General features: G+C 44.0%; 1 protein-coding gene across 1 annotated transcript in view; it reads left to right on the forward strand.

Annotated features, from left to right (window-relative positions):
- Nucleotides 1-13,356, forward strand: part of ITGBL1 (integrin subunit beta like 1) — a 201,792-nt gene that overhangs the window by 182,493 nt on the left and 5,943 nt on the right. Inside the window, exon 9 of the mRNA XM_054012844.1 lies at nt 10,245-10,391. Coding sequence (XP_053868819.1) covers nt 10,245-10,391 — 147 coding nt within the window. The remainder of the gene's footprint in view (nt 1-10,244; nt 10,392-13,356) is intronic.

Genomic DNA, 13,356 nt, shown 5'->3' on the forward strand with positions numbered 1-13,356 from the left:
AATATACCAGTGAAAGGCTGGAAGGAGATGGCAAAGTGGGGGTCTGCCACAGCTGTCTTGTTGGCCATGATTTAGTAGTAGGAGTAGAAATTGCAAGCCAAACATAGCTGGATGCACTGTCAGAGCTCTTCTACTTTCTTGAAACAAACAAGTTTTTCTCAAGTATAAATGAAGGATATATCTTTTCTAACAGAGGAATTATGGGACTTTTCTGGCTATTCAAATTCCTAGAATTTTTTCAGCAATTCTCTGGATTTGAAACCTGAGAGTACTGACTAGTTAATTAGAGCATCGCCAATTTCTCATGGGGATGTAGCCTAATCATTTCTGAACTGTATGATGTTGGGGAAAGGTGTTGATTGAGCTAAAAGAGAATTACTCAGTTTATTATTTGGAGTAAATATTTACATTCTGTGTTTTTTGGACTACCCAAATTCTATCTAAAACATATTTTTAAGCCAGCAATGGGGTTTCCTATAGCCATACTTCTAATATTTGAAAAGCATGAAAAGGTTTAAAGAAGGAAGGGAAAAAAACACCTGATCCTGACATTATGTGGGAAGTTACTATTGAAATTCAACATTTCCCTTTGTTTTGTCCTTCTGTCTTGCTATGCACTGGCTAATGGTTTACATGCAGTTCCTTCTGCTGGATCGATCGTCAGACATGCTCAAGTGCCTGCTATCAGGAGTTCAAATGGTCGGGGGCTGTATTTTTGGAGCAGACGGACGAGAGTTCTGTCACTACTTCCTGCTTTAAACATAAAACACTTTAACTATACTGGAACATTTAGAGCAGAACAACACCCCTAGGCTGGATGCAGTTATACTGGTATGAGTTTTTATATCAGTATAGCTTAGTCCTGTGTGGGAAGGGACTAAACTATGCTAGCATAAGGCACCGATATACTGATATAACTACATCCACACTAGGGGCTGTACAGCTGTAACTATTGTGATTAAATAACAAACAAAAGACCCTGTCTGAAATAATTATAGCGGCACAATAACTGTATGTAGACCAGACCTAAGTTTGTATGGTGACAACTAAATTCTTGGATTCATTAGTCTTTGCCTTGTTCCCCTTTATTTTCTTTACAGGCCCTCAGCCTGAGTGTTAATGAACCAGTAAAATATACCATTATTGCCATATTTATATCCTAATTATAGTCAAACTTTGACTGAAGAATTTTTATTAATTTTTAAATAATATAAATTATTTTAATTGGATATTATTTATATTAATATTAGAATAATACATATTCATGGCATATTTTTAATAAGACATACAAATGTGTCTTTACCATAATGGGCACTGTTTGTGTTCACCTACTCTGGCTTGATTTTATAGAAGAAATTCTCTGCAGAAACTCGATGCACAGCCCATTAGCTGATATGCTCTATTATTGCCCTCCGCCTTCAAAAGTTCAACCTTTTCTAGCACTTTTTTGGTTTTGGTGCTAATGAAGCCATAGAATAACTTGTATGGAAAACTGTGAATGAAAGTGAACTCTTGGACAAGCTGGCTGTGTGGTTTAAAAAAATAGACAGCAGCTAAAATTTGATTGTGATAAGAATTGCAAAACTACAAAATCAATTGATTTATTACTGTCTCTTTTATGAGATGTGGCAGAGAGGTGTCCATTGTAGGTCCACCTATCTCTCTGTGAGCTGAGTTAATAGAATATTTAAATGGGGAATTTAGAGGACCAAGCTGTTTCTCTCCTCAGAGGCTGTAGTCACCCATTGCCTCAAAGGCAGAGATTCTTTAAAAAAAAAAAAATAATGGAGATATCCCATCTCCTAGAACTGGAAGGGACCTTGAAAGGTCATCAAGTCCAGCCCCCTGCCTTCACTAGCAGGACCAAGTACTGATTTTGCCCCAAATTCCCAAGTGGCCCCCTCAAGGATTGAACTCACAACCCTGGGTTTAGCAGGCCAATGCTCAAACCACTGAGCTATCCCTCCCCCAACAGTACAATAACTTATACTGGGAACTCTCTTGTGTTGCAAATAGTTTCCTTTTGTGAAAATCACTTGTACAGACACAGCAGTTGCAATCCAGGATTGTTTTTGGTTGACATCTAGATCAAGTGGCTGGAGTGGTGATTTTGAGTGACAACCATATGTCTTCACTGCAGAGTTAACTGGCATTATCTACACTTGAGTTACACCTCAACCACACGGTGAAATAATAATATTCAAGCTGCTGTGTCCACACTGGCACTGTACTCACTTGTGTATGGGTATGTCTTCCCTGCAGAGTTAACCTGGATGATTGGTACCCTGGTCTGAATACCCAGTGAGCCTAACCTGGACGTGAGCAGCCACACTGAAATGCACTATCCAAATTACTGCATCCTCACTGCTGCTTCACTCTCCATTGAGGGGTTGCTATGGTTTCTGGGGGAATATCCCAGGGATTTCTGTGCTGCAGTAAGCAGAGACACTCTGATTCCTTTCCAGTTAATTGTGGGAAAACTTGTCAGTCCTTCTTGGCATATAGGAGGAATTGTGGGAAGGCACTGGAGGACTAGCAGAATTCTCTATTCCCAGGGGAATTCTGCACCAAAAAATTGAAAATTCTGTGCATAATATTTTAAAATTCTGCATATTTTACTTGTCAAAATAACACAATATAATCATGCTTCCACTGACGGCCCCAGGTGGGTGGGGCTCCCACTGACAGCGGGAGCTCCGGTTACCTAGGGCTGACAGTGGGCGGGAGTACTGGGGGCAAATCAGGAATTCTGTAGGGAAAAATAAAATTCTGTGGGGAACATTAATTCTGTGCAAATTCTGCATTGTGCAATGGTGCAGAATTCCAGGAGGAGTAATTCTCATTGCAGTGTGTTCAGGTTGCCAGCTTGAGTGAAAATAGAAACCAGGCTCCCAGCTGGGCCAGATAGTTCTAGCTGAAAGTACCACTAAAGTCAGGGGAGAGGGTTTTGTGTGAGGATGGGACGGGCATGAGGGGCAACACCCGAGGAAGAACCTAGACTATCTTTGCAGTGAAGGTATTGTGCTAAAATTTTGGGGGCGGGGCACATCCCATGGTTCCTTGTGCTGCAGTAAACCAAGCTGCTCTGTGAATTATGGGAGAACTTGTTTGTCTTTTCTGGGCACGTAGGGGAACTGTGGGACAGGATTGGAGGATTAGCAGTATTGCGGCAGCACTGTGGCAGCAGCACGTTATCAGCGAACGCATTTTAGCCAATTCGAGTTTAAAGCACCATAGTGCTCTAGTTGAGGGGTTTTGTGTATGGACTGGACTCGAGATAGGGGCAACACTTAAATTATGACTCAAGTTAACTTTGCAGTGAAGACAAGCCCATAGTCATGGTAAAGAATGCAGTGCGTTTGCAGAGGAGTTACAGATCAGCTGGGACAGTTTTGAAAAAGCATTTGGCTAAGAATTTGGATCTGGCTGTTCTGCTGGAGTCCTGGAAGTTCTGTACTGCAGCTGTTCTGCTCTTGATCTCTAATATCACTGTTCTGTAATTTACATCCTTGTAAATAAAATAGTGGAACTTAGTCTATCTTGTGTCTGCGCCAATCCATATCTCTGCCAGTCAGAGTCTCACCCGTCCCGACCATCAGTCATGGCAATATTGGTGCATTCTGAAGGAGGTGTTTAGAGTTGTGTAGCCAATCTATGGAGAAGACTACAGAGCTTTCTGAGGAAAATACTTGGAGTCTCACGCCAATTCCCAAACATAATTTATACCACTAGGAGTGATAGGGTGCTGACATCCTGAATCCCAAAGGTGTCGCTGGACAGAACAAACTCAACTTAATACCATAATTTATCAGCTGCAGGCATATGTTTATATTGTCATACTATGCTATGTTTGTTCATTAGGCAACACATGTTGCAGATGTTTGTCTTCATTTAAAGCCATGGGTTCACTCGCACTCCCTCCTCTCCACTCACTCCCAACATTGGCTTCCTCCATTCTGTTCCCATCCCACTGATCCTCTCTGCGGACTCCACAGATTTCGTTCACTACAAATGTTTCTTTACATTCACAGCTCCACTTCCTCCTATGTGAAGTACACTGAGACCAGGCTAACAAAGCAAATTGCTTATTTGTCACTTTTAATTCCCTTCTTCAACCCTTTCCCCTTCCTGTGGCCTCCTCCCTCCCTTTCCAGGATCTCTCCAAATTCTTCAAGATCATCTCAGGCTACTGTGGCCTCCCTCCTCCCCATTCTCAGCAACTTTTTCTTTATTCAGCTGTCACTTACTCTGAGATTTCATTTTCTCTCTCTGTCTAATCTCTCCACCTGTGCCCTTGTCCCCATCCCCTCCAAGCTGTCAACCTCTCTGGTCCCTTCGTCTCTCACTCCCCCTCCTTTTTAACCTCCCCTACTCTAAGTACAAGAATGTCTTTGTTTTCCTCATCCTCAAAAAGCCAACTCTTGACCCCAGCTGTCTCTCCACCAGCTCCTCCCCCCCCCCTTTAAACTCATGTAATGAACCATTTACAACTGATGCCCCTCTTCCTCATTCATCCTCCAGACTGGCTTCCACCTCCTCCACTCCACTGAAACTGCTGCCCCCAAAGATTCCAGTAACTTCTTCCAGGCCAAATCTCAGGGAACTTACTCCATTCGTATCCTCCTTGCCCTATCCACTGCCATTTATCACTTCACCCTCCTTGACATCATCATATCCTCCCTTGACACTTTGTGTTTTTTTTTCTTGGTTCTTTTACTATTTCTCTGATCTCGTTTGAATTCTATTCCCCAACAGTCCCACTCGGGGGTGGGGGGGTCATTTAGGGCTGTACCCTTGATCTCATTTCTTCACCCTCTGCACCATGTCCCTAAGTGACCTTATGCACTCACAAAATGTCAGCCATCATCTTTGTGTTGACATCTCACAAACTGCTCTCTTCTCTCTTGGCTTGTTCCTCCTCTGTCTAATCTTGCATCTCCATCAGTTTCACTGACATTTGTTGTTGGGATGTCTTGCTGAGCTCCTTATCCCTTTCCTCTTCCTCTTCTCTCCATTGCTCTGTTGACCTAGGCAATACCATAAGCTTGGCAATCACTGTCAAGAGATGTGATATTGTGGAACGAATAATCATAGAGCTCCAGCTTCAGAGAATGGAAAGCTAGACCCTGTGACTGAACAGAATCTGTTAAAGTGAGAGCTGAGTGCTTCTGAGCATGAGGAAGGGAGACTCTGGTATTTCAAGATTAGATACTTGCTGAAATGAGAAATATGAATGACAATCTAAGTGATTTGAATAAAAATTGTCACTAGCGTTCTCTGGCCAGCAGAGATTGATTAATAGCTTGCTTTCCAGACCAGCTGCCCATGTGCCGGTAGGTAGACATAAGGGGAAGGATGTGATAAATGAGGGTTTAAGTGATTGAGACCCTATTACTATGTTTCTGCATGATTAAAATGAGACACTCACTTAAAATTCAGCTGTCCATCACAGTACCAGGAATAGAGCCATGATGCCTTCATTCAGACAGAAGTTGTAATAGGACCTGTCATGGATTCTGCAGCGCTCTTTTATTAGATACAGACTCCCATTCTAGAGTCTATGCCCTGGCACAAAGGCGCAGCATGCTGGTCCCAGAAGAGGATGATTAATGACAACTTTCCTGAGATATGTAAGCTGCATTCTAGGACCAGTTCTCTAATGTTCAGGTCCTGTCTGAGGCCTTGGCTACACTTACCAGCTAGTTCGACGGCTGGAAATCGAAGTTCTGGGTTCGACTTATCGCATCTAGTCTGGACGCGATAAGTCGAACCCGGAAGTGCTTGCCGTCGACTGCGGTACTCCAGCTCGGCGAGAGGAGTACCGCGGAGTCGACGGGGGAGCCTGCCTGCCGCGTGTGGACCAAGGTAAGTTCGAACTAAGGTACTTCGACTTCAGCTACGTTATTCACGTAGCTGAAGTTGCGTACCTTAGTTCGAATTAGGGGGGGTAGTGTAGACCAAGCCTGAGGATGGAGGTATCCTGGATCATGACTGGCTCTCCAGGTGCAGCAGAACTCTGGTGGTCTTCTGCCCCTATTACTTATGATATTTTTTTCCGCTCACAGATGCAGCATGATCAGCATTGGCTGGCCCACCTGGGTAGATTATTATCCTGTACTTTATGCTGTCTTTCAGGGTTGGGGACAAGCAGTGTTTATTAATAAATAACAACACTAAAGCAGTATATGAGACAGCATTCTTAACGCCAGTCATTGCCTCCTGTTCTTCATAAGGGACCATGACTGGCTCCACTCTGAGCTTTACTTACAGATGTCTCAACAAATCAGCTTCTGGAGGAAGCATCTAAAAGCCCTCCTGGCTTCTCTTTGTACTACCAACTGGTACAACATGAGCTGTCTTGGACATCCTCACAACCTGGTCTAGGAAAAAACATGGTTGAGATCCCACTTCATCTGTACCATTGGTGATGGCATGGGTCAGATGGAATAGACAACTCAAAGCAGTGCCTCTACACCTGAGAATCGAGCTGGACGCAATATATCGGCACTGTATCGCCAGCCCTCACCAAGGCTATGTACCCCCGTAATGCTATATGAGTGATGCTCAGCGGTCTGTACTTCAAATAGGGCATTGCCTATGGTAATATGGTATTTAGGTTTGAGTCAAGAGAGACCATTGGCCTCCCATTTTGGAATTGCCCTTGCCCTCAACTCCTAGGAGCAACCTAGTTCTCTGGTTACCCCAACACTGATAGTCCAAGAGTTGGTCCATTGTTGTTGATGCTATCTAAAACAGCAGAATACATTGATAGGCCTGGTCTTTTCAACCAACCAAATTCCTTTGATGGAGTCGCAGCTGTTTGCAGTGACCATGGCACATCAAAGTAGTGTTTCCACATGGAAGATGGTAAGAACCAATGGTGAAACGGATGTTCCGGCATGTCATATCCTTTATCCTTATCTCATACGCCAGTCAGTTTCTCTGATGCAGCTAGAACTGGTCTCAGCGCTTATGCTTTTGGTGTAGCCTGTGCTGGAAGAGGCAATGCAGCCAGTGTCAAGACATGGTCCAGCAATGCAGACTGTCCTTTGAAACTCTAGGAGGCTCTTGGGCACAAGGTTTACCACTTTGCAGTGCTAATAAATCCCATTGGGAACTCCTTGTATTTCATGAATAAATATGAGTTTAAACTGTGGATCCTCTCCCCAAATAGTAACAAGAGGTTTTTTTAAAAAAAAAAAACAAAAAAAAAAACTTAACAGTAGGTGTATGGAAACCTCCAGAATTCAAGTGTAACTATCCTGTGATGTCAGAACTGCAGCAGTGAAGGCAGTTGTCGCTTCACTGATGTTTGAAGGCTTGCGTGGCTGCATGAATCGAATTAATGTAGAAGTTTGAGGAGCTGCTGTATGCCAAAGGATACCTTTTGGGGGAAAAAGACAGAGGCTAGTGTCATGAAAGCCAATGCGATGAGTAGCACCCTTTGTGTTCTCTCCACACTAATGATTAACATCTGGCAATCTGGAAGCAGCTATAAATGGTGAAGTAAACTTCTTAAGAAAGAGACCTTTCCACATCAAGATCCTGTATTGTATGTAGAAGGCAGAGAATGGTCACATCAGAAAAATTAATTGCACAAGTCCTATTAAAAAAACAAACAAAAATCTTTCTAACCAAACCAAAAGTTAGAATACTTTTAATTGGATTTTTGCAGTAATTTTGCAGATGTGGTTATTCTCTGCCTTCTTTAAACCACAGAGAGGGCCTGGGGCTGAGTGTGAATTACATGTTCACCCACTTGTGCTTGCAGGAGTACAAGTATTTGCACTTCCAAAAATAATTTTCCAGTATGCAAGTCCTATTCAATGTATTGAATAGTTAGTTCTTCAATATTTGAAATATTTAAAAAACTTAATCCATGTCTTGCTAAAGAAAACCAAAGTAAAAGAGGCCAAATACCCTTGGAGAAACTTGGCCATGATGAGAAAATGTAGAAAATCATAATATGTTTACACCCATATCTTTATGCAATCTAAACCATAGCAGTATATGGGAAAGTACAGATGGCTGCCACCCTTATCCTTCTATGGTATGTAACACAAATCTCATTGTTACTCAACTTAAAATGGAAGCTGAAACGTCACAGGACTGTTTAGTATTTATGGTTTACCAATATGTAGTGCTTTATATACATGTTAAATGTATATAGAGAAATTGATATTTGTGAAGGTGAGTGCAGAGACAGACATGAGTACCCAGCATACCATGAAGCATGTAGGTATTCAACATTTAATGCTGAACATTTATTAGGATCCAACATGAAGAAATAATCAATGAATGGTCTGGCAATTGTTACATCACTAGACTTCAAAAATAGATCTGAATATCTTCATGTCTGTGAATAAGAACAGCTCAAAACCATCAATTAGTAAAGTAGTTGGTTATCACTAAAGTGCTGAGGAATTCCATTTTACCTGGTTTGTATCTCCTTTGGGTCTGCCTCCCATGCTACTTCAAGATTTATTATGTTAAGCTGCATCGTTGCCTTGGGAGCTGTGCCCAAATTAGCAGCATAAACATGTTGGTATGTCCCTCCTTTTCCCACAGACCCACGTTCTGCCAGAATGGTCCTCAAGCTAGTTGCCCTTTGCCCAGCCCACCAACGCAATCAGCCCTAACCCCTTCCTTTTCATCACCTCTGCCCTTATAATAGTTATGTTATAATAATTGCTTACAATGTACAGAGACCATCTTCAAAGCACTGCAAATGTATAAGCTAAGGAATTCCCCTTTCTGCTATGGAAAGGCAGTGAAGTTTAGAAATGTGAATAAATTCAGTATAATGTACTAAGCGTTCAGCTTTGTGGCATTTCTTGCTTCTTTGCATATTTTCCATTTCTTTTGTCCTTTGTCATCATCCATCTGCTTTCAGGTTTTCCCATTTGTTGCTCTCTTTCCCTTTCTGCCTTGTGCTCTCAGTTTTCTATTCAACTGTCTGTCTTTCTCTGTTCCTCCTGTGCCCTGAACAAATCACGCTTCCCAGTTTTGCTTCTCCCTTTCTTTCACTCTTCTTGTAATCTAGGCTCTTGCTTTCACACATGTTCCAGTGTATTTCCCGCACTCGCTTGTCCTCCTTTTCCATCCGTTCATTGTCTGTCCCCGTTTCCTCCCTATTTTGTTTCCCTGCTCCCTCTTCTCCTGCCTTTTATCCTTTCTTCTGTCCCTCTCCTTCTCTTCCCCTCTATCCTTTGTACTGCCATTTAATCAGCCGCCCCCGAGATATATATATCCCGAGGGATCGCTAGTGGATTCCTGTTCTCCCTTGCACCCTCTTCTGCATGCCATCTGCCCTTAGGATGCTTTGCCTTAACTCCTGCATTCAGGCCCCAGCCACGCCTGGGAAAGGAATCCATGGTGATACCTTGCCATTTGCTCCTCATCTTTGCTATAACAAGACAGCATGAGGTGTCTTGCAATAGCAAAAGTAGCAGCTGTCAGACTTTGCACTGGGATGCCTGTCACTGGTAGTGGTGGTAGGGATGGGGCTAGTGTGAGTTAACAGCTGGGGATAGGACTGAGGACAAGACTGTGCCCATTGCTTTTCAAAAGTTTGGGAAGAGACACAAAATATTCCCAAGGCCTGTCCCCAAACTCCAGATTTCTAACATCTCCCACCTACCTCCTCTTCCTGACCAGCTACCATCCTACTCACTCTCTCCTAAACAGGCAATCACATAGTTATCTGCCTCACCACCTTCTCGGTTCCTACCCTTCCCCCCTGTGATGGGCCCTGCATGCTCCCTGCTGGCCTTACCAGTCGATCCAGATGATTTTGCCAAATGTCCACCCCTTTTTTTTGTTGATGCTGGACTGTGCTGTGGCATATGGATCATCCCAGCCCACAGAGAGGGAGAGAGTTCTGTGGTTTGCCCAATGTGCTAGCTGGTATGGTGGGAAGGGAGCCACAGGAAGTGAAGGAGGGTAAGGGCCCTTGCAAGGGAGAAGAGCTGGGGATGGGGAGTTGCGAGGCCAGAGCCCAGCCATTCTTTACATTACCGGCCCACCTTGCTTAGCTCAAGGCCAGGCTAGCCGAAGATGGTAATACTTTCTGTCTCGTAGGCATGCTGCACCAGTACATTCTGACCCAGAACGAGCCCGGCCTGAGGGTTCAATTAGGCAATTCCATGTTGAGCTGCCTGAAAGGCTCAGTATTTTCTTCAGCTAGAAATGTCGGTAATTTCTCCTGTCTGTGTAACATGCTTGCTCCCCTGCTGTCATTACAGGCCACGGCCTCTGTTCTTGTGGGCGATGCATCTGCGAGGACGGATGGTTTGGACAGTTGTGTCAACATCCAAGAAAGTGCAACATGACAGAAGATGAGAGCAAAAGCTTTTGTGACTCAGCCAATGGCGTATTGTGCTCGGGAAAAGGTAAGCAATACACGGGTAGCTGAGCTACCCTGCATCACTGTTCTGGAAGCTTAAAATGTATGGTCGTGGGTTGTTGTTTAGTAACACTTTCTTCCAAAGTCACCCGTTGTTAGAGGGCTGTTATAACTGGCTTCATAATGCATCTAACCTTGTTATCACACCCACTGTGTCAAACACCCACTGCACGCACATGTATTTAGCTGCTTTGATCTCCAGTGCCATTTGCTAACAGCATGGGATTTCACAGAGCTGTATTTGTCTGCGTCTGTCTTGGGTAGTTGTATTCTATGAACTCAATTATACTATTTGATTGAATACTGCTGAGTGACAGGGCTGCCTGTAGCACTGCGGTGATACTAAAGGAAAGCAGAGTCCCTCAGGTAGCACTTGGGGTACATGTTGAGCAGCAGCACTTGCTATTCCTGTCCAAAAGCCGCCCCCAGGGCTGTGTCTCCAGCCCCAGCCCGTGCGAGGGAGAAGCAAGGCCTCGACAATACCCACAATCTCCCTAAGACATTCCCCTCTTTAGAAACATTTTTAAACGTATCTGCACGGTTGTGTTTTTTTACGTCTCCAGCTGGAAGTCCTGGCTGCCTTCATATGAGTCCAGCTGTACGGGTTTGGCATAGAGAGAGAAATAATTACTAGATACTTCTGAAATATAACTAAACTAAGCTCTTTCAGGGTATTCTCTCCCAGGCTAGAAACAAACAATTTATTTCACTGGAAAGAGGATTTCTGGCTTCCTACGGTATAAACCACCTACTTAAAAATATCACACTCTCTCTCTCTCTCTCTCTCTCTCTCTCCAGCAGACCAATGGGGGAGATGAAACATGGTTCCAAGCCTACATCCTGTCTTCTTTGATCCTGGGGCTAGCAAGGGGTGGGGGGGAAGGTGGGAGACTGAACCAACCTCTGGCACAAGCTACAGCAGCCACCACCAATTTATGCCAACTGGAATGATCTCCTGGGGACAAGGCTGCTGGCCCTGGATTGCTGGAGTGCAGTACTTTCTGATCTCACCTGCTCCTGTCATGCCACTACTTCTCCTGTAGCCTCCCCAGTGTGGACAGGGAGCAGGAGCAGCTGGAGGGTTGCGGGGTTCCTTTGCATCAGGCAACTCCCTAGTTGCCTCTTTTTGGGAATTTTTAGTTGGTGCAAAAGGAATGTAACCAGAGCTAAAGAGCTGGCCCTCTCTCTTTATGTAACAACAGGTCAGAATTCTGTTCTTGGTTATTGTACCGGGCTCCCCTCACTGCTAGGGTGCCTCCTCCTGGCTGCTCTGAGGACTAGCTGCTCCCCTTTCTGTTGCTTGTTCGTGCACCCTGTTGCCCCCTCTCTCTCTGTGACTCAGGGAGCTCTCTCTTTGTTGCTTGGCCCTCTGGCCAGCTTGCTGTGTGTTTTCCCCTTCCAGGGGTTATCAAAATCTCTCAGTCCAAAATGGCAGTCTTCTCCCCCACTGTCCTGATGGTGCCAATTCCCCAGTGGCTGGTAGGGAAACCTGGGCCCACCTTCTACTCTGGGTTCCACCTTCAGGGACTGTCCAATCAGCAGCCAATGTCTGCAACATCTCAATTTGCTGCTGTTTCTCAGAGCCATTTCCTACTCCACTTCTCTCAGGCTTTCGCTGCACCACCTTCTGGGTAAGCCCTGCCTTCAGGGCTGGATCCCTGGAGATATCTATTGTCCCCTGGGTTTCCTTCCTTCCCACTGTAGCACCCAGAGCATGGCTGCAGACTCCCTCACTGCAGTCCTGCTCTGCTACCAACTTCCTGGCTTTATACTAGTTGTTCCTGTTCCTTCTCAGCAGGGCTCCATCCTCACTCTGGGGTTACTTAGGACACCTAATTCCCCTCAGTTGAGGCCTATTCATGTAATTGGCCCATTCCTAAGCTAGTGTGGGATGAACAACCCATCACAGTTATACTGTTTATTTTCCCCTCAACAGGCCCAATACTGCAGCAAATGAGAAAATTCCACCCATAGGCAAAATGCTGAAGAAGGAAATGACACAATTTCACCATTGTTTTGATCAAACATAGCTGTCTTTACCTTGAAACGTGTACAGGAGAGCAATGATCTTTGGGATTTACTCCATTTTAACCAAAGACTAAATTCTTCTCTCAGGGTGATTGTTATTGTAAATAGTTAGAGGTGAACTGAAATGATTAAAACAAGCCAGCAAGAGATTTACAATCCTCAATAAGTGTAAACAAAAAAAAAATTTAATTTTAAAGGCAAAATAGTTGAACAGCTATTCCCCATTGTAAAGCTGTGATTCCCAAGCCCCATCTCCTGCTCTGAGAACACCTTAGCCAGACCACACAGTCTGACCCTGCAGCTTGAACTTGTTAGTTTGGGGCCAGATCTTCACATCTTGCCAAGCTGCATTTGGCACAGAACCAGGGGATGGAAAGACGAGCTGGTATAAAGCCACCTTTGACCACCCTGATGCTGGGGCTGGCCAGGATCTGTCTGGTCTCCCATGTAAGTTGGAGCAGCCTGAAGGTAAGTTATACTTAGCTGACTATGGCCAAAATTTTCAAATCCAATTGCCTAAACTAAGGCTTTTAAATTGCTATTTAGGCAACAATGGTGAAATATTTTTTCAAAAGCAGTTTTGATTTAAGAGTATAACTCCCATTGACAGATTGAACTATGTCTACACATAAAACTTATACCACTTTAGCTATACTGCTATAGTTAAAACAGGACAATCCTGCTAGTGTGGGTGTAGTCATATCTATATAAGGGTGCTTATACTGGTATAGCTTATTACTTTATGGGATGGGGAATAACTAAACTGGTATTGCCAGTAAAACTGTGTCCACATTAGGGCTTTTGCTGGTATAACTATATCAGTAAAAATACAATCCAAATAAAATCACCCACCACCCACAACGGAAATAATTCTACTAGTAGGTAAAGCTTGTGAGTGTAGACCAGGGCATAGGCACTTCTGA

This window comes from Malaclemys terrapin, chromosome 1, assembly GCF_027887155.1.
Source record: "Malaclemys terrapin pileata isolate rMalTer1 chromosome 1, rMalTer1.hap1, whole genome shotgun sequence".
NCBI lineage: Eukaryota > Metazoa > Chordata > Testudines > Emydidae > Malaclemys > Malaclemys terrapin.